General features: G+C 38.7%; 1 protein-coding gene across 2 annotated transcripts in view; it reads left to right on the forward strand.

Moving 5' to 3' along the window:
• The first annotated feature begins 336 nt into the window (after positions 1–336).
• Positions 337–20,946, forward strand: part of CTTNBP2 (cortactin binding protein 2) — a 77,862-nt gene continuing 57,252 nt past the window's right edge. Inside the window, exons 1-2 of one of the 2 annotated variants that reach the window (XM_068189897.1) lie at positions 337–449; positions 12,423–12,530. In XM_068189897.1, the coding sequence (XP_068045998.1) occupies positions 12,468–12,530 (63 nt within the window). In that variant the 5' untranslated portion in view covers positions 337–449; positions 12,423–12,467. Of the gene's footprint in view, positions 450–593; positions 982–12,422; positions 12,531–20,946 lie in introns of those variants that run through there. The other variant, XM_068189896.1, reaches the window with a different exon arrangement.

Raw genomic sequence — 20,946 nt, forward strand, 5'->3', positions numbered from 1 at the left:
GCCGTGGCAGAGCAACACAAGACCGTGAGGAACATCCCCTGGAGAGGGGCAGTGCGGGGTGCTCCTGGGCGGGGAACATTGAGCCTTTGTGGTAGTGGGTTCAGCTCAGCTGCCAAAACCTTCCTCTGGAAGGAATCCTGAACAGGATTTGGCTTCCATACCCACCTGGAATGGCAAAGGACAGCCCCAGGTCAGGATGGGCTCCTGCACCGCGTCTGAGAGGTGCCAGAACACTGGGCCTGGTTGTGTCCACCCTCACACCAAGGTCTGAAAACATGCCTTGAAAATAAGCTAGTCAAGCAATGGCTGGCAGCAGAATGTTCCCCCAAACCTCTCCACAGGGGAGGGGGAGGGAGAGGTGACTCCTCCAGTCAGCACCCCCAGTAAGGAAGAGGTACAGTTGCCCTTCCCTCAAAGACTTCAGCTGGTTTAAAGGTCTCACAGATCAGGTAAGCCCACCCAGTGCAACTCCCTATTTTTTCGTCCCATCCACAACCTTTCCTTTCCTTCTCCTGCTGCTAAACCACGGGGGTGGGGAGGGAGGAGAGCGATGCGTGCGTGGGGCCCGGGTAGCGCGGTAGCGGGGACACTCCCCTCCGCCACCATTGCGCGCCGGCCGCCCGCGGCGAGGTCCCGCTCCCCCTGCGCCTGTCTCCGGGCCGCCGTATGGAGGACAGGGAGCGGGTGGGTGGGGAAGCCCGAGCGCCCGGCGGCGGGAGTCGCTCGCCTCTGCCGGCGCAGGGGGCGGCTCGGCTCGGCTCGGCAGCCCCGCCTGCGCGGCGCCGCAGGGGTTAAGCGCCCCCGCTCCCGGCGGGATCGCTGCCGGCGGGGAGCGGGTTAAGCGCCTGGCGGCGGCGGCTCCGCCACTCGGCTCCGCACCGCGCTCCGCGCCGGAGCCGATACAGCGGGAAGATGGCGACGGAGGGAGCGAGCGGCGAGCCAGGCTCTGGCGGGCGGGAGGACTCGGCGGCCACGGCAGCGGTAATCGGCCTGGCGGGAGACGGGGGGTGCGATCCAGCCGCGGCGAGGAGGGTTTCTCCATTGGGTTGGGACGAAGCGGTGCCTGGAGACCTGCCTCCACCGCTCCGTCCCTCCGCCCTCCTTCTCCCCCGGGGCGGGACGGGGTTCGCCGTGGGACCCGCTGCCGCCGAGCTCCGTCCCGCCCCGGGCCAGAACAGAGAGAGGCGCGGGGTCTCCTTCCCTGCGGCTCTCCCTCTTCCCTCAGCGGGGGCGGTGGGTTCTCGCCCCCATTGTTCCTTCCCGCTGCTCCGGCGCGGGGAACGGCGTGCGGCGCCCGTGAGGGGCATGGAGGGGGCTCTGCTCCCCGTCTCGCCTCTCCCGCACCCACCCCCCTTTCCCGCTGCTTCGCACAGCGAGGGGGCTGCGCCCCGGCTCTCCGGGAGGGCTGAGGTGCTGACAGCGGCTGGGGCGGCGGGACCTGTCAGACCGGGGCGGGGGGAAGTGTTGCTCTTTAACCCTTTGCCGGGCCCGCAAGGCGCTTGGCTTTCGCCTGCCTCTCGTGAGGCGTTTTCGGCGCAGAGGCACCGTCCTTTTCCCCCGCCCAAGTCCCCGTCCCGAGCGCCGGGTGTGTGGAAGCGTCCCAGGGGCAGGATCTGGCTCCCCGCTTAAAATATCCTCAAAAGCCGAGCAGAACGCCCTCCCTGCCGGCGTGTCCTCGCTGCGGGTGGGTGAGGCGGCTGGGAGGGAGACGGAGGGATGCGGTGCGGTGCCAGCCGATGGTTAAAGCGGTGTCAGGGCGAGCCTGCGCTCCCCTGGGCCAGCGCTGGGCTCCTCTCTCCTGCTCCGCGCGACCCCAGGCAAGGCTGCATGGCTCCTCTTGTCGGGCGGTCTGCGCCTCTGCTGGGCCGCGGCTCCTCGCCCGTGCTCTGGCACACCTCTGTCAGCCCGGCGGCTCTCCCTCTCCCGGTGCATCTCAGACCTGACGTGGTCCAGCCTGTCCGGGGACTTCCCGGGCGAACCAGCCCTAGGTACTCGCCTGGCCGACAGCCGCAGGTCCAGAGTCAGGCTGGAGCTGCTCGGTCTCGTAGCCACATGTGAAGTTCAGGGCAGTAAAACCGCAGTGGTGCCCGTTCTGATTGGGATCGTTCCTGAAGGCGATGACTCCCGAAGGGAGGGGCACTAGTTTCTCTGAAATTTAGGTTATTGCTAGCATTTTAATTTGTTATTATCTTGTTTACTTCCAAACACTAGTTCTTATCTGAAACCTTGTTCCAACTGTGTACGTAACTGTCCTTGTGTGTCTTAAAATCTGCAGTGTTGTGGAAATTCAGTTTTCCTTTAAAAAAGCAAACCTTGCGCAGTGCATATTTATAACATCACTATCTATTAAAACAATGATATAACCATGGCATAAATGAATATTAAGGTAAGAATTACTAAAAGCAAACTTAAATACTTTAAAGCCCAGCTTTTCACCAAAATTATTTATACTAAATTCTTTAGTATATTCATATTAATACTGCCTTAATTTTCAGTTTTAAAATGTCAAACAAGTAGCCTGTAATCAAGTAGCACTTCAATATTGCACTGTTAGGCAATGGAGCCACTCGTGCAATTTGGTGTTCTCATTGTGAAAGGTAGGAGGGCTAGCTCTCCACTGCACACTCATTTTAAAATATGTTTTTTAAAGTGAGGAGATGCTAGGATGTAAACTGTGTGTTTATCCCTAACAAAAATAATAGCTATACTTGAGCAATAACAGAATATTTTTAAATTATTGCTTTCCTTTTTAAGTTGCCTTTAGTCATTAATTTTCCTTTTATGTTTTTTTCCTTACCAGTATAAACATTTTATTGTTGGTTAATTTTATCTCTTGTACAGGAAAATAAAAAGAAAACCTCTATGCAATGAAAATGAAATAAAATACGTTTATCATACTTAAATAATTACTTTGAAGGGTTAGTATGAATAGCTTTTATTTTCTATCTTTAAAATGGAGATAGAGAATTATGAATTGGATCATCTTGCTTACTTTTTGGATGACCGTAATCATTCAGATGACTATTCTATAAGTCACACTAAACTTCAATTTATAACAAAATATTGTTTTCAGTACAGTTTTAGGTTAGGGTTTTTTTTTGGGATTTAGTTTTGTTCTGTTTTATATTTTTTTTCTTTTAGTTCTCAGAAATCTGATTGCAGAAATCGTGCAGTAAAAAGCTGTGAGCTTTTCGGGGCTTTTTCTGAAGAAACAGTATTTGTATTGGTAATGTGTTAATATGTAAGTTTTATGCTGTAAGCAGAAGGTGTGTGGCACAGGACGGTGCAACAGGGTTTCTTGATTCTAAATACTGTTCTTGTGTATTGATACACTATCAATAACATCACTGGAAAGTAAAGAGGTTTTCTGCTCTTTTTAGAAGTACTGTAGAAAAGGAGGGGAAGTGCTTTACATTCACCAGGGAATTTGACTGAAAAAGCCAAGACTGTTCTATAGTGTGTTACATTTAGGAACAAAGTCGTTAATCTTGTTATTCTGAGTTTCCTAGGACAAAGCACAGCATTTGGTGAGCCCATCACTTCTTTCCCACAATATACTGGTATTTTTATGGTGGTAAGGATGACAGGCAAAAATGGCAGGGGAGTGGTTCTGGTCCTTTTTCATACCTGCTCAGCATGATTACACTGAAGTCACTGAAATAGTGTGTTGATGCAACTTGGACTAGAATTGAGAGAAAACATATGTGTGTGTTTTAAAACATCATCGAATGACTTCCATCTGCCTAATATCTACCAATAATGATTATATAATAGCAAGAAATAATGCAATTTGACAGTCTTTTTGTTGAAATATGCTGTGCAGAGAGGGTTGGCTTGTCACACACTTTATCTTCAGTGTAGATTTAACAAAGCCTATGAAAAGCCTGTTGTATCAAACATGAATTCTGTTGAAATTTGATTTTTCTGTTGGATTTGATTTTGCTTGACCAGTGATCAAAAGCATAAAAGTTAATTTCCCCTCAAAGACTGTACCTTTTGCTGTCTGTAAAGCTGTATGTATAGTGGATATTGACAGAGTGGAATCTTGACTCCACTAGAGTGAGTAAGAATGTTGCTACAAAATTGCACTGAGAATGTATGCATAATCCAGAGGCTCACTCTGGGTTGCTGTGGGTCATGTAACAGTACAAAAAAGTTACACTACATTGAAAACTATCAATACTAAAAAAAAAAATAAACTGAGAGAAATTCCATGATACTTCGTGGTGACATTGTAGGGTATTTTATGCCTAGCTTGCTGTATTCACTATTTATTGATCTGTGAAATATTCGTAGTAGAACTGCCATTCTGGTCGATATAGTGAAATGCTAAATGGCTTGATCATATCAATTATATAGGCTGATTTAGATCAGTTGGAAAGATTCTTATCTGAAAACTACTACAAGTCGTAGAAAATGAAACAATAGCCTTGAAAAGCAAAGACTATATCTCTTACAAGAAATTACATCCTAAAAAATGGTCACTTACAAAAGGACCATTAGCAACCCTGTTTTCATCTGAATACAAGTTTACAGTGTTGCATTATCATTCAGAGAAGTTATTTTCTTCTAGTCAGATGTGTGATGCCATTGTGTTTCAGCATGTAGGTGACGTGCAGAGACAGCACAGTTCTGTCTGTTCTAGTTCTCCTGCTTCTCTGTGGTGAGAGATTGGTCTTGATCCATCTTGCAGTGACACTTCAAACCTCCTTCCTTCCCCTCCTCCCCCTTCTCCAAACTACAGCACTGCCTTTTCTATGCCTTCTGATCCACAACCTGCAGCACATCTTTTCCTGCGTTGTGTAGATCTTTGGGGATGAGAAAAGAAAGCCACTGAATGCAGTCCACTTTGTATATGTTCCTTTCTCCTCCAAATGTGGACTGTCACACTGTCTGTTATTAGAGGTGAAAATTCTGAGCCAGATACGTGAAAGTGACATGGGAGGTGTAAAACTGATGGATGCAGTAAGTTCTGTTGTTTTCCCAACGGCTTTGACTTCATTTGTGTAAGCATTGTTTTGGCCTCGGAGGGGATATACCAAGATAGGAATAGAGATGGAAATTGGGACAGGAAGGAAAGATCTCAGGAAGACAGCAGTTTGCAGTCTGGTTGTGCACCTACTCCTACCCAAGAAAAGGAACAATTGATATTAAACACCTGTATAATCCTTGAACATATAAACCAGAAGCTGTCAAGTTGGCTTAGAGAAGATGTACTGGTATGTACAAATGATATACAAGTTGAAGCTTGCTTGGGCATTGTGTTTTGGTTCTCCTATAGCACAAAGTAAGGTGTAAAATACTGGAAAACAGAGATAGCTTCGACAGTGTGTACCCATATCTGTATTTAATCATATACTAATTGCCTTACAAGTGACTTATTTGAAAGCAACTTGCTGAACAGAAATTGCCCATTAAATCTGAGAATTTAAACATGATTATAGAAGATTTGTGGGCCCCAGTCTTTAGAGAAGCCTAACTTGAACTAAAAAATGGGGAAGTATCTTTGTGGCTTTTAATAGATGCAGAAATGTTTTTGCTGCGACAATATCTGGGTATGTATAAAGGTCAATGTCTTAGTAATTTTGTAGGGGTTGGGGGCTGGTTGGTTGGGGGTTTTTTGCTGTTGTTTCCAAAACAAATTTCCCACCTCTGAGGTATATTTGTGGTTAATGTTGAAACTGTTAAAAGTTTTGCTGTTGGATGCAGCCAAGAAAGCCCACAATAGCTAACCAAAACCTCCCCTACACTGTTAAAAAAAAACCTTCTGAGAAACCCAGAAGGCTGGGGAGGTGTGCTTGAGGAGGGCAGAATAAGTGGGTAACGTTTTGTGGTGAACAATCCAATAAAAGTCATTGAGCTAATGGATGTTATAATTAAATGCATATACAGTACCCTCATGATCCCTTAGGTATGAGTATGAAATTTTATGAGTCTTATTAGAATGTTAACATCTGATGATATTCTCTTCAGCAAAAAATTCCATATTAGTTGGGGACCAAATTCAATTACATTGCTTTTCCTTGAAAGATATTTCTCTGCTTTTATACCTGTTTCTGTTACTAAGAAAATTTCCTAAAGGTTATATCTTCTGAAGTTCATCTTGGATGTGGTGTAAAATGGACATGTATTTTTCCATCAGATAATTTCTGGTGAAGCAGGGGATCACAGATTTTTACCTTAGTTTCAGACTAAAGAACAAGCCTTCTACAGGCAAAGCAATAAACTGTGGTTTTCCTTGAAATATTCATGAATACTATGTGGGTATTATAACTACTTCTTTTAGCAGTCTCTCTGTTGGCACTTTTCTTTATTAGAAAAGGGCTATGATTCATTTTACCACATACCCACTTCCTTTTATAGTTAGTGGGGTGAAGTAAGTGGCTAGAAGGAATAGCCTGTTTTAGGAACAGGTTTGTGAACTTCACTGGTTTTTAGTGAAGTGATTTAGGCAGCTGGCTCTTGAAGGTATGAGTAGACATACAAGACACTTAAATTTAGGTGTCTATGTGTATGCACAGTATTTAATATCTTATTACATCTTATTACTATCATATTACAGTCAGTGGAGCCATGAGCAAATAGTTCTGCTGGTGGTTAGCTGAATAGCTTGTTTGTTTGTTTGACTGGGCTGATTCTACTCCATTGACAATAAAGGGACATCAGGTACCTGGCTTGCATAGCTAGTACCATTAGATACCTCACTTACATACAAGACACACACCTCTAGGTTTTCACCTTTAGTGGCCCATATGTGATGTTCTGGGGCATCACAGCTGGACTTCTGCTACTAGTCCTGTTGACATGGATGATCCTCTTAAGTTCTGTATCAAATCTGCCTGTCCCAGAAAAGCTGTATCTGATTCCTGGGACATTTCAAATCATAATAAGTTGTTCTCTATAGGAAACTAAAGAGAACAAGTGAAAAGAGATATTTATACTTGATCAGATGAGTTGTACCTGGGAAACATACTTGGTGTTGTAAAACATACAAACCATGGTTGTTTCTCTGTTGCAGTTGTTTCATGGGTCTGGCAGATGTGGGGCCATGAATATACTAGAAGTATATTATATGTAGCCTAATCAGTAATAGCAAACTTTTTTAATTTTTAGAACCTTATCTGGGAAGTCTGCTATATGAATCCTCAAGAGGATTCTGCAGTGCATTGATGAGAACTCAAGCTAAAAATGTAATAAATGTAGATATGTACCTTTCCTTTCTCTTCTGAAAATACTTCTTTTTTTACTTTTGACAGCTTTTCTCTATGTGTCTTCTTGTGCAAAATTTTTATACTTCTCCCTGCCCCACTCCCACCCTTCCAGCCCTCAGTTATGCTCCACAGGTTTCTTCCCCCAAGTCCTGGATGATTACCCAGCTCCATCTTTTAAAAAGCTTTCTGAGCAAGAAGGAGCTTGTTTCCTATGGTAATTTATGATTAATTCACAACTAATTTGTTTTTTACCTGTGTTATGTTTAGGGAAAGTAAAAAGTTGTGGCTTTTATACTTTACGTATCTCTTCCAGCTTCTGCTGAAGGCAGCAGAGTTTTTAACAGTTGCTGCGATAGCACAGTGAACAGCATTTTTATTCCTGAGGTTGCCAGTACTATCCACCAGGCTATGTCAGCAAAACCAAACTATTGGCACTACCAAACTCTCACAAATTTTTTTTCTTCTTGTTTTTTTCTCTTGTTCAGAATTGATGGATTTTTCTTCCTTTTGGCTCGGCAGAGCTTTTTTCCATCTTTAGCAATGCTGGTATTGTTTTGCCTGTATGGTTTTTGTGATGCACATGCAGGTAGTTGGATGAGTTTTAGCTAATTAGCAGTTTGCTCTATTGTTGGTGCACTTGCTGCCAGGCAACATACACCCCTTACAAAACTGATCTGGAAGAATAACGTGGAGTTTTGGAGACAGAGAGAACTGAAATATTGTTTTTCAGGTACTTTATTCTTACAGAGCAAATAAACCAAACATTTTGAAATCTGAAAGAGGTAGAGGAAAAAGTTCTCTTGTGTATTGGTTGCATATATGAAATATCTTCTAGGGCAACATACTCCCATATCTCTGTTATAAAACCAATACAATGGCTGGCTTGGTTACATAGTTGTTAAGTTGATGGTTAAATTTTTACAACTTGGCACTCTGCCACAGGTATTCTAGCCATACCCCAGGTGACACATAAGCCATGAGCTACTAATGCAGTCTTTATTTTCTGGAGATCTAAGACTTGGTGGTACACTGGAAGATGTTAAGAAGATTACTTTTCTAGATCTAATCAGCATTTTTTTCTGTGGCTTGGCCAAACAGTGCTCCATCTGAATAAGAACTTGAGGCAAGCCTGCTGTGACTGATGTCTTGATCGCCAGAAGATGGCACAGAATATTTAAGAGGGAAGATAGTTTTATTTCATCATATGCTTTATCTATTCAAGTCTTTAGGACATTTTTTCAACTGTGCTTCAGAATATTTCAGATGTTTAAACTATGTATTTTGGTGCAGTTGGGGTATATTGCAGCTCCATGAGTGCTTATTCAGAGATTTGTATGAGGAGAAGACATAGTAGCATCTTCAGTGACTGCTATGCACCCTCTTTTCCTGTGTGAATGGATTTGGTGTTGCTTATCCATAGTGAACCATTTGAAGATGACATTAAAGTACTAGAAAAAAGTAATCATTCCAATTTCAGAATCTGTCAAATAAAGTTGGGGGGGGAAAAAGCCTCAGCATAAAATTATTCATAAACAAGACCAAAAAAATTATGGTAATCTCTTTCATCCTAAAAAGCACTTTTTCTTTCTGTGTATCTCTTCTGATTGATTGTGGACAGTTTCATACTTTAAAATGAGAAGGCATCAGACAGAAGTAACTGACAATAAAGGTGGTGATTCTACAAAAGATGTGTAATTGTGGAATGCTGTGGATGCTAAAATTACATAAAGATTCAAAAAGCAAGGGGGCAGGTTCACAACAGATATGTCAGCTGAGAGCTGCTATATACAAAATGACAATTTCTGGCTCAGAAGGTGAAAAAGATGAAAATTGCTGGAGGTTGAGAGAGTATTTCTGGGAAGTATCATTATGGGCTTGTTTTGTTCTAGTCCTGATTTCAAGACATCACTTTTTGGCTGCTTTTGGAGACAAGATGCTTGGGTAAGTGGGTTTTTAGACTCATGCTAGAGTTGTTTAGATATGAAGTGGTTTTGCTAGTTCCTATTTCATGTTTTTAAAATTAAAAATATAAAAAATAATTTGAATATCTTGTTGGAATGTCTTTCTGTTAAAGTTTCTTTGTGTTTATGTATATCTAACCATAAATTACCAGAGAGCACACTTAACTGCTAGTTTTTGCTGTCTTTTGTTATGTTCTAGTTCAAGGTTTACACTTGAACAAAATTTATGTAATTGCTTAATCAGATGCTTAGTTAAAATTCTCATCACTTCATCACAAATGTTGAAGGATGTCTCTGGTTTGTTAAGAATGTTTTCATTTATGTCTTAGGAAAGACTGCAGATATTAGATGTTTCACCTGTGATGGACAGTCTCTTGACAAACATCTGCCTTTATACATGTACTGTACTTTTGTGGATGCCACTCTACTACTTGCTTTCTATTTTTGGAAAAAAAAAATCCCTGCATTAGTTTTCCATCTGAAAAATGGAGACTTTATTCTCTATTATAAAAGAAGTTATATGAAGAAACCAATTCCTATCCTTGAAGAATTAGGTTTTGTGTAGTAGTTCACAGAAGAAGGATGGTAGATAAGTGGTCCATGTATCTGACTGAATTAAATTTATAATTAGAAGTGCCAAGTGTGAAAACTGCTGCAGCCAGTAAGGTAAAATCTACTCTACTGACAGTGGATTACATGAGGAGCTGTATAAGTTTAGTGACTTTTCATTTTATATGTGTCCTTAGATCAGTGAGCATTATATAGAATTGTGAGGAGCACTGTTAGAGGCTGCTGCAGCATATATTGGAAAAAAGCCTTCAGAGAAACTGGTTGTTTCTCTTGATTCATTGGCATGCAGAGTAAGAGGTATTTTTCTGGATTGCTGGAATAGTTGACCCAGGCAACAAAAATAGAAGATAATTGTTGTTCAGGCTAAAATTCTGGTTAGAATGGATGGCCCCATCTTCGAAACAGTTATGCTTAGTAGAAATAGGGTGACTGGAGCATTTCTTATGAGGACAAACTGAGGAAATTTTTCAGCCATCAGAAGAGATGACTGAGAGGGGACCTCATCCATGTTTATCAGTATCTGATGGGAAGGTGCCAAGGGGATGGAGCCCAGGCTGTGCTGAGTCATGCTGAGCAGTCATAGGAAGGCAATGGGCAGAACCTGATGCACAGGAAGTTCCACCTGAATATGAGGAAGAGCTGCTTTACTGTGCTGGTGACTGAACACTGGAACAGGTTGCCCAGAGAGGCTGTGGAGTCTCCCTCACTAGAGATATTCAGGATCTGTCTGGACATAATCCTGTGTCGTGTGCTCTGGGATGGCCCTGCTTGAGCAGGGAGGTTGATCTGTGTTACTCACCTAAATGAGGAAGCTCAATCTAACATATATTGCATGTAAATAGCTAAATCTCTGACAAAGCGTTTCCACAAGCCATTAGTGCACCTCTGCGTGTTTTAACTGCAAAGTAAAAGTGTAACACAGTAATACTAACACAGATCCAGCTTTTGGGTATTTTACATCTATGGCCTTTTAGCCTGAGGGAAGAACAAGTGTTCTGCCATCCTCTAGCCTTGAAAAAGTAGAAATGGTACTTGCCTTAATTTTTATTGGGTTTTTCTGTTCTGAAGTTAAGTTCGTGAGTACTTGAATGTTAAGATTGTATGTGCTTTGGGGAAAATACAGTTTATCCAGATACACTGGTCACCGGTAACAGATTGCTTCATACTGAAGATAGGTGAGTGTTTGCTTTGCAGGGCTTTCTGGTAAACACATCTACATCATAGCTAGGAGTCTAGTGTTTACCTTACAGGGAATAATAGCATATTGAAAATCAATCTGGGCAGCTGAATCTAGCACATGGAATAAAAACGGTTTTCTCTCCCTGAAAGTAATCCTCTTCTAAATTAAGTGCCTAACTTGTGTTAGTGTTGTGGATGGTGAAAAACAGATTTGTATTAATTTTACCTACCTTTGTGATTTTTTGAATATTATAACATTTCCCTCACCACACCTCTAAAATCAAGACTTCCAGCCTTGTAGTGTTTACTCATATAGTACTTAATCCTTTTTCTCTTCATTCTTTTAGTTAGCCAATTCTATACTTTTTAGATAAAGCCTTTATGCAGTACTTGAGATGTGGGTTTACCAGGGGTTTATATACCAGTAAAATGAGGTTGTTCATCTGTAAGTGAAGAATTATGTACCAGCTTCCACAAGAAATAGCTGTCTCTGCCACTTCTCTATCCTTTTTCCAGGTTATTGATGAAGAACTTGAATAAGGCTGGTCCCAGAGGTGCCCCCTGCTTACCTGTTTCCATCTTGGAGAGTGATTGTTACCCATGGTGTTTGTTTTCTGTCCATAAAGTGTCTTTTATTCCTATACATTTGGATAGGAGTTTCTGTATAATATTGGATACAGTACCTTATCTAAAACTTCTGGAAAATTCAAATACTTTAGTGTCCAGTGGATCCACTTTACCATATGCCTGTTACAGAACTATTACAGAACTGTAGAAGTTTGTGAGGTGAATTTGGTTTTGCCGAATCTGTGCTGATATTCCCAGTATTCACTGAGTATGTGCTCAATGATTTTCTTCATCAGTATAAACTCATTCTCCTGTCTTGCTCAGGGTGGCAGGCAGACCTGCACCATTCTTAATAACTACGGAGTGGAAAGATACTGTTGCTAAGAATGTAAGTGCCTCTTAAGCCTGAACTGTTCCCTCCAGCCAAACAAATGAGACTGCAAATAAGCATGCACATAAGACTTCATGTCTTTTCACAAATTGTTCTTCAGAAGTTCCCATTCAGCCCAGTGTGTGGTGGTAACATGGTAGCTGTTTGCACAGGTGCATTAGGTGCTGTGGTTAAGATCCTTTCCCCCTCTCTTGCCTTCCCCCGGTAGTGCTGTTTCACATCTGTTCTATTGTTTCAGCCTCTGTGAAGCTGCACAAGGGAACAAAGTCACAAAGTTAGCCTCTTTACCATTTCACCTTTATCATTCACACGACTTTGCAGGCCTGATCCCTTGCAACAATTTGAAACAATATAATATGAGAGGGCTTTAATTTCTTCACTTAAAAGAAAATAATCAGACTATTTGCTATTAATTTTGACTTTATATAGTACACATAAAGACGCCAACTTTTAATAAGTATAGATGAATATTAACACATCTGTGTTTCAAAATTACAGTAAATATTGTAGTCAGTGTGCTCATCAGTGTTTTGTCTCCTACAGACAAGAGAGTTTGATGTGGATAACCTGAGCAAACCAGAGCTGCGAATGCTATTGAGTGTAATGGAAGGAGAACTAGAAGCACGAGACCTTGTGATCGAAGCCTTGCGGGTAAGTTACTCGGTTGTTGTGATTTGCTTTTAGGCTTTTTTGAAAATTCTCTTTTGCCACTTCCTTTATACTGTACATGGAATATTGTTAGTGGAAGAGTAAATTGTGATTGTTAAATTTATGGTTGACTAAATCTCAGTAATCACAAAATATGTTCTTGTTTAGTTGTAGCCATTTGGTAATTCTATGTAATTTTTGTCTAAAACACCAACAAAATTTCAAACAAATAAGTGAAAAACATGTGATATTGCTTTCTCTTTATATTATTTTATATTCTAAAGTCTGTTATTTGTGAAAGGAAGGAATAACGTCAAAGAAAAATTCAGTCCATTTGTAATTTGTTCTCATGGGCTATATTCGGTCATACACTCTATTCAATACTTTCATTTTCAGTGAGATGGAAGTAGTAACAAAAATCAGGTGATCATATCCACTTAGGGAAATATTTCTGTGGCTTTTTTGTTTGTTTGCCTTTTTTAATATAAGGTGAAATACAAGATATATGCTCTTAACAGCACTTGCAAGTATTTGGTTAGATTTTTACTCTTAGGCACATGTGAAGGTCAGTTTTCTGCTTCAGAAGATTGCAGTCTGAAAGGTAACTTAGTTTATTGGAAATGTACAAACAAAACTACTTTAATTACATTATGATTTTTTAATGACCGTATTGATTTTAATGTGGATCTGGAACAAAATAAAATTTAACAGAGCTGCCAAACAGACTGGAAATTTGGGGAAAAACAGTGTTCTATGGTTTAAAAATATTTATAACTTAATGGTTGATTAAGGGGAAATTGTACTCTTCAAGGTATTGAAAGTATTGTAAAGCAAAACCTTAATGTAATAAAATACATCTAGTGCTAATTTTTAGTAGTTTGTATAATGATTATCAAGTAGTTTGGGAACATTTTCCACTTGAAATGTCACAGTAACAATTGTAAATGCATTTTTATTCAGTTTTAAGTTGTTTTGTGACGTCTTCAGATCACCTGTTGCAAATGGAGTTTTAAAGTAGCTGTCATTGATGTACATGAATTAATAACTGATGGCTTTATAGGTATAAATCTCTCTTATAAAATGTAATTATCATTTTGTAATGACAGTAAGACATTAGGAGCAATATTTTTCTGGAGTATTTTTCTACACTTTGAAGTTATTTTGTGTTTGGCCTTCAGTTATATGCATATGTTGAAATGTACTGCCTTTTGATCTAGCTGTTTCACAATTTCATGGCTCATTTTCCTGGACTAGGAATTTTATTTTCCCTGTTTGCCAGTTAAATTTTTGTAAAAGCGAAAATAGTGTGCACAGCACATCCAGAATCTTTTTTTTTTTTGTCTCTTCCAACTTTGAAGGAATTTAAATAGAATATTCAGTCAATTTTCTTCTAGTAAATATTCAGGACCAAGCTACTATGCATATAAAAAAAGTGTTATTGAAACATATTTGGCATGGTACAGTCCCAGAAGAACAAAAGTCTTTATGAAATTCAGATGCACCTGCTGAAATGGCTATTATGTACACAGTGGGTTTTGATGATTAACACAGATAAATATGAAAAGTAGCTCAATTTCACATAAGGTATTTAAATGTTGAAAGTTGGGAGGTGGGATATTTTTTTGGAGTTTTTTTGTTTTTTTTCTCCTGCATCTCAATTTCTAGTTTCTCTAAACAAAATCTGTGTGTAACTCAAATCTTCCTGGCAGCTTGCCCTGTTAGCAGTACGAGTGCTGGGAAACTTGGAAGCCATACCTGCTGAAGAACTGTAGGCTGATGTGGTGTAGTATGATACTTTTAGATCTTCTGGCCTTTTAGTTGGGAAGCCGCAAGTCAGCAGTATTAGCAGCTGGATTCTCCAAGCACCACACAAAAATAAACAACTAGCTAGCCAAATATAAAAGTGTATAACAAGAAAATTCCAGTGGAATTGTGCCAGATTTGGTACTTTGATTTGCTGCAACAAACAGGTATACATAGTTTGCATATCCTAAGGCAAGAAGAAATTTGTTTTCATGTAAGGGAAAAGACTGACATTATTTCAAAAAGAGATGATGGTCATTTCAAAATTAGGAAAAGTTTCTGAGTGTGTTTTTGTGTGTTAGAGGGGTTGGCTTGTTGTGGGGTTTCTGTAATCCTACAGAATTCTGTAATCCTACAGTTCAGGGCTGTTTCAAAGCCCAGTTTCTATCCCAGAGCCTGATAATTTCCAACACTATAGCAGAGAATGTGTATTCTTCCTTTCCTCTTAAGTGAAGAGCCAGAAGTTTGAGATTATGTGAAGAAATCTTGTTAAATTAAATGGTCATCCTGGGGGCTAGTATGGGGAGATAAGTTTACTAACTAAAGTGTTGATTTTTATTAAGGTAATGGAATTTGTGCCAGATGACAAATTAGAAAGAATCAAATCCAGTATAACGATTAACACTTTTTATTGTGCCTTTTATTCATCATGTGCTGTAGAGTTTCCATTGGATTTTATGTAAATTTTAGATACCTTGAAGATCACTTTTGAAACAAAACTAAAATTTCAAGAAGAAATTTGTAAGAAATATGCAGATGTCATCTGTTTACTTCCACATTTCCACAATACATTGTTGTTCCTTTATAATATGCAGAACTGATTCCTGTGTGAAATAGTTACAGTAATTATCAATCAGGGCAATTTAAGTTGCTGGACAAGTTCAGCCCTTTGAAAACCAACAGACTTTGTGAAAAAGTAGACCTTTGTGATGCTTAGAGTCAAATTTCCAGGTTTATTCTCCAAGTCATAAGTTAATTTACTGTGGAGAAGAGCATCAGGATTCACCTCAAAGGATCTTTGTGTAAATCTTTCTCTGTGGAATGTGCTTGCCACATTTCTCATTAGTGCTCTGATTTTGTATTACCACTGCACCAAGTGATTAACACAATTTTTCTTTTTTTGAATCTGTAATTTCTGTATTTTAGTAGCTTCATGATCATGGTTGTGCTGCAATTAAAATTAGATTCAGATTAACATTTAAATCATTAAAATTATTCAATTAATGAGAGATAACTTGCTGATTAATTGCTATTGAGTGTCCATATAGTTAAAAATGGAGGGAGACTTAACTATAGTTGCTGTCTCCATCTGTCTCAATTATCCAAATAAACTGCCAGTAATAAGGGGATAGTTTATTCCTAATGTGCAGGTAATGTGGCCATATTATCAAAGCACTGGTCTGGCCTCCCACAACTGTGATCTCAGATACAGCATTCATTTGTTGGGTTTTTTCCCCCAGAAAAAAAGTGGTTGCAGTCACTGTTTATTTTCTAGAGGATTTTTTTTGTAGTGCACTGTCCCTCATATGAGAAATTGATGTGGTAATAATAGCTATCAAGAATAGAACTGTAAATACTAAATACCGCTTTTTGTGGTAATTGTCTCATAAAGTTAAATCATTTGTAGGTTATTTTTAATCTAAAATTTTAAATCCCCATTCAGTTGGGATTTCTGTTTATTGTAAAAATACGTTCATTTGCTTATGTAGATTTCATTAGGTGGTAAATGTTAAATTGAAAATGTGTGCTTGCTTCTATGGTATATATTATTTAATATGAACAAAAAAAAGGCAAATTCTTACCATACTAGATTTTTTAATATACCACATTGCATGAATTTAGAACGACTTTATTTAATTGTTGAGAAAAATCACTAGTGAATTTAATGAATTTAAATGTCTAAAAGAACTGCCAATACCAACAGTGGATATATTTTGGTTAATTAAAATTGACTACAGTATTAATGAGCTTTTTTCTGAGCTTAAATCACTTCTGTAGAAGCTAGTTCTGGCTGAATTTTATCACCCTGAATGTAAGCATTTTGACAAGTGTGCAGCTTAATCAATGGAGCTACAAATAAATCATGGTTTCTGTATTATGTCCAAGTAGAAATTCATGTAAGATAATTCGTGACTTGCCCTAGCAAAAGAATATGAGTTCTTGAATAATTTCGTAATGAAGCTACAAATATTAATGTAATGAAAAAGGCAGGTCAAAAGACAGAAATTAATGGATCCTGTAACAATACCTCATACATTCAAGTTTAGTGACCCATTCTATTAGCTTTATTTAAAAATCTTACAGTCTAAAAATGCAAGATTTAAAAATAAGGATACAGCTTTTAAGAGAGTATAGTGATTATTGTGTAGATTTGCACAATATTTCTTTGACATAGCTAATGCACAGTATATTGAATGCCAGTTTTCAGGTTCCAGCTCTCCTGCTAATCATTTTAGAATTACTGGGATATCAGTATTCAATAGCATGAGAATTCAGTATTTTAACACAAGTCTTCCTAAAGAGAGGATCACAGAAGGCTCACTTGTTTTAGAATTATGAGATTTTTTCAGAAATGCTGGGCAGCTTATAAGATATTGGAGTTCATAATAAAGGCCATTTTTTAGCTATCTGTGTGTGCGTGAATCAACCTACCTTAGCATTCTGATTAGGAGCATGCTTTTGAAGAAACTGTCCACTTTGCCTCCACCTAACTTTGCTTTGATTTGTCTCACAGACTAGTCTTGGACTGAGTCAGCTAAACTGACAGCAGCTAGTCCTAAGACTTCTTTTTCATTCCAAAAAGCAGGACCACAGGAATATGGAGTCTTTTTCTTCCCAAAGGGGTGATTGCATATTTTGCTTAAGCTAGTTTGCTTTCGAGTCCTGAGCTGTGCACTGTGGAAGGCTTTTATTAGTAAACTTGTCTTTAAATTTTGACCCACAATGATTAAACACTGAACAGTATAGTTTTATTTTAATCTCACTGAAAACATGAACTGTTTTGATGATAATTGGCAAAAGTAGGTGTATTTCTATACCACTTTTGCAATTCAGTAAGCATATGTATAGATCAAACAATATTTAAGACACCCTGAGTTTATCACAGTTTATCACAAGAGTATATTGTATAATTATGTTTGATTTTTGGTGGATAATTGGGAATGATACTGGAATTTCTTTGCAAAATGTGTGGTCTTTCATGTTCAGGTGCATTTTCAATAATGCATAGGCTGTTCCTTAGGAAAAAAAAAAATAATTGCAAGGAGAGCTGTAGATACTTGCAAGCTGTACTTGCCTACTTTGACCTGTCTGCTTACCAGTGAGTCCTGTCTAGCTAAAGGGCTCCCTTCAGTTGGCCAAGACAGACTTTTGCCTACTGTAGGCTGAGAATTTGAGTTTAAAAAACTGGATTTATCAGTTAGGTTCCATATACTTTTAATATTATTTGTTGTCTTTTGCATCTTGTCATGGGGTGATACTTGATTTTGCCTGTACACTGAAAGTTACGCGTTAAAATAGAGTTATTATCAACACAGTAACTGTCAATTGTATATGAATAAAGCTTTTTATCTCGAACTACTGCACAAAGTCAGCAAGAATTGTACTGTAAGGCTTAGGACTTCTAGAATGAATTTTGGGGTTAGAAGGGAAGAAATCTGGGAGCTATCAGAAAAAAGGAATGAATCCTTGTAATTTAGTTGCTCTCAAATTGACTGATAGGGAGAAAAATTACACATATATTAAGTCTAATCTGTCAAAGGGAGCTACAAACACTATGAATTATAGACCCTTACCTGCAGTAATTGTTCTAAGTTGGGAATCTAAAATGTGAATTTGAATTTCTCCTTTGCATATGAATCTTGTGAATCCAGAATGGAGTAACAGCACACAGAAGGTGGCTCTGGAGGTTTCTGGCAGCCAGTAAGGCAGCCTGTTTTGTAGCCAGGCATCTTGGAAAAATGATAACTCTGTAGAAGGAGGAGCAGAAGATGTTAAGCTCTGTGTAACAGAAGGTTATTGTTGTAGACAGTATGATGGCAGTTGTTGGTCTTGGTAGCAGAAGTGAACCATTAAATAGAAGTCAGGTAATGCCTTATTTGCATTGTCATTTTTGCATATTGTAATTTCTTTGCATAAAAATTAATTTGTAATAAATTTTGGGAGCTAAGAATCTGCAGATAGCCCTTGCTCATCTCTGCATATTATGTCTTTGCTCATCTGTTAACTAGTTTTGATTTATTGAATTTAATGATGGTTGTGTATGCATTTTCTCTTCTCTTAATATAGTTTGTCTTTACCTGTCCAATGTCATGCTTAGAATTTTACTTTCCTAATAAGAGTTTAGTGTACTTTTCTGGATGGGTTAGTCAAAAATTAGTATTTCACTATTGCAAGCTATTTAAAATTGATTTCAAGGAAATTATGAAATAGGGATAAACGTCAGATAAGTCATTGGATGAAATAATGTTTTTATAGCATTTAGTTTGAAATTGTTTCTACATCTGTTCAAGTTTTAGAGTTATGAAGCATGCTCTTTGAACCTAATTGAAAAGGCATTGTTTATTACAGCCTTAATGTTCAGTTTTGATTTGCCCCTATTTGATCGTGGTTTATATCTTCTGTTAGTTTATACTGTCTTGTATTCATTTTTTGTAATAGTAATTATGTAAGTGTACACTTTGTTACAAATGGAGTCAAGTCTCACTTTTTCCAAAAGATGTTGGCCTTGTGGCAGCAGAAATCCCTGGACTAAGTAACTTTGATGATCTGAGTGATCCTGGTATTTTGACACATATAAAGGCCACTTCGGGAATTTATTGACAAAATAAGTTTTCACTCATGTTAAATCACTTATTGTGGTAGTTATTTGCTGTTTACCAAAGGGGAACATCAAGCTTTTCCTAAACGATCTTAAATCAGTCCTATATCTGTGTTGCTTCACTAAGCTTAAGCTTCACAGCTCAGGTGAATACCTTTTTTCCAGGCTCTCCTAAAACTGGAGATCACAAGTATGAAACTAAGAGGCTTGTTTTCTAGTGTGAAATGTCTGTGGCCTTGCATTGCAAACAACCTTTTCACTCTTCATTCCAGCAGCGACTGTTAAATTGATCATAGTCTCCTTTTGTTTTTCACATAAGATCTGAATATCTTTATTGTTGGCAGGCATGATGCTATCAATTTACCTGAAAGTATTCTGCTGATTTTTTATTTGGATAATTGTTTTGCCTTTCTCCCCTTTGCCTTGATTTCTCCTACCCTTGTTCGATCTTTCTGCATAATCTAAAACAAACTAGTGGGTAGAGATAGATACACACATTATTTGTAATAATAAGAGAATAATACAACATCATGTTAATCTGTTTATCCATTTCTGTGATCTTTGTGAATTATACAAATGTGACTTATTTGAAATGTTTTATCTGTTTGCCATCATTACCCACATTGCTGACAATGAGAAATGTAACTGGGTCACCTGTTATTTATGTTATGTTACCCAAAATTCTCCATTTTTTACTTCAGGGAACATATTTCCCCTATGCCAATAAATGGTACAGGTAATTTTGCTGATAGCAATGCTCAAGTACAACTCAATACATAACTTTTTTCACTGGTTTGTGTGTCTCTTCATTTAGTGTTGTTGAAAAAGAAATGTATAAGGTTTGTTCTTGGTTCTTCAAAAAGATGTGGTAATAATCTGTAAAAAATAATTATGAATAAGACAAGAGATTTGATTGCAGTTCTTTTCAACACCTTTGAAAATACACAGCTTTGATCACCTTTGTTGTGCTTGGGTGTATATGTTCCCAGGCATTTCTCCCTCACACTCCATTTAGATGCTGTTCTGACTGGTGGACAGGTCCTTCCACCTGCTGCTCTCACAGAGAGAGGCATCTGTCTTAGAAGCTCTGGCAGTGTAGTAAAATACTTACCACTAAGTCTCTTACTACAGACAGAGTTCCATTTTTATTAATAAATGAAAAAATTGAGAAAATAGAGCAACAGTGAATATAGTGAATTAGCACTGAGGTAGCAAAGTAAAATTTTAGCTATATATTGTGAAGATATAAGCTGTTACATGAAAATTTTAAAATTGCTAATGTAATGGTATAAAAGGAGTTCTAGCTGAAAAATTGCTTGAAAGTTTTAACAAATAGAAAATCCAAAATGTAAAATCCAGTGTTTTTTACTTTTGAACATTCCTTTCTATCAACCAAAATAATTTAATAAAATGTGTTTGCTCATTCATCTTCTTTGCTATGGGTAGTATCAATAATTAAATTCTTCATGGAGGCAATACAAATTGCTCTCACAATTTATGTTCCAGTGAATATTAGAAATAATTTGGAAACACTGAATTCTCATAATCTACCTTAGATAAATCTGTAATGTGAATAGAAGAGACTACTTCAGTTGAAAGGGATATGAACAAAGATCATCTAGTCCAGCTGCTTGACTCACTTCAGTGCTGGCCAAAAGATAAAGTGTGTTTTCAAGGGCATTGTCCAAATGCCTCTCAAACACTGTCAGGCTTGGGGCATTGATAACCTCTCTAGGAAGCCTCTTCCAGCGTTTAAACATCTTAGTAAAGAAATGCTTCCTAATGTCCAGTCTGAAC

Source organism: Anomalospiza imberbis, chromosome 5, assembly GCF_031753505.1.
Source record: "Anomalospiza imberbis isolate Cuckoo-Finch-1a 21T00152 chromosome 5, ASM3175350v1, whole genome shotgun sequence".
Taxonomy (NCBI): Eukaryota; Metazoa; Chordata; class Aves; order Passeriformes; family Viduidae; genus Anomalospiza; species Anomalospiza imberbis.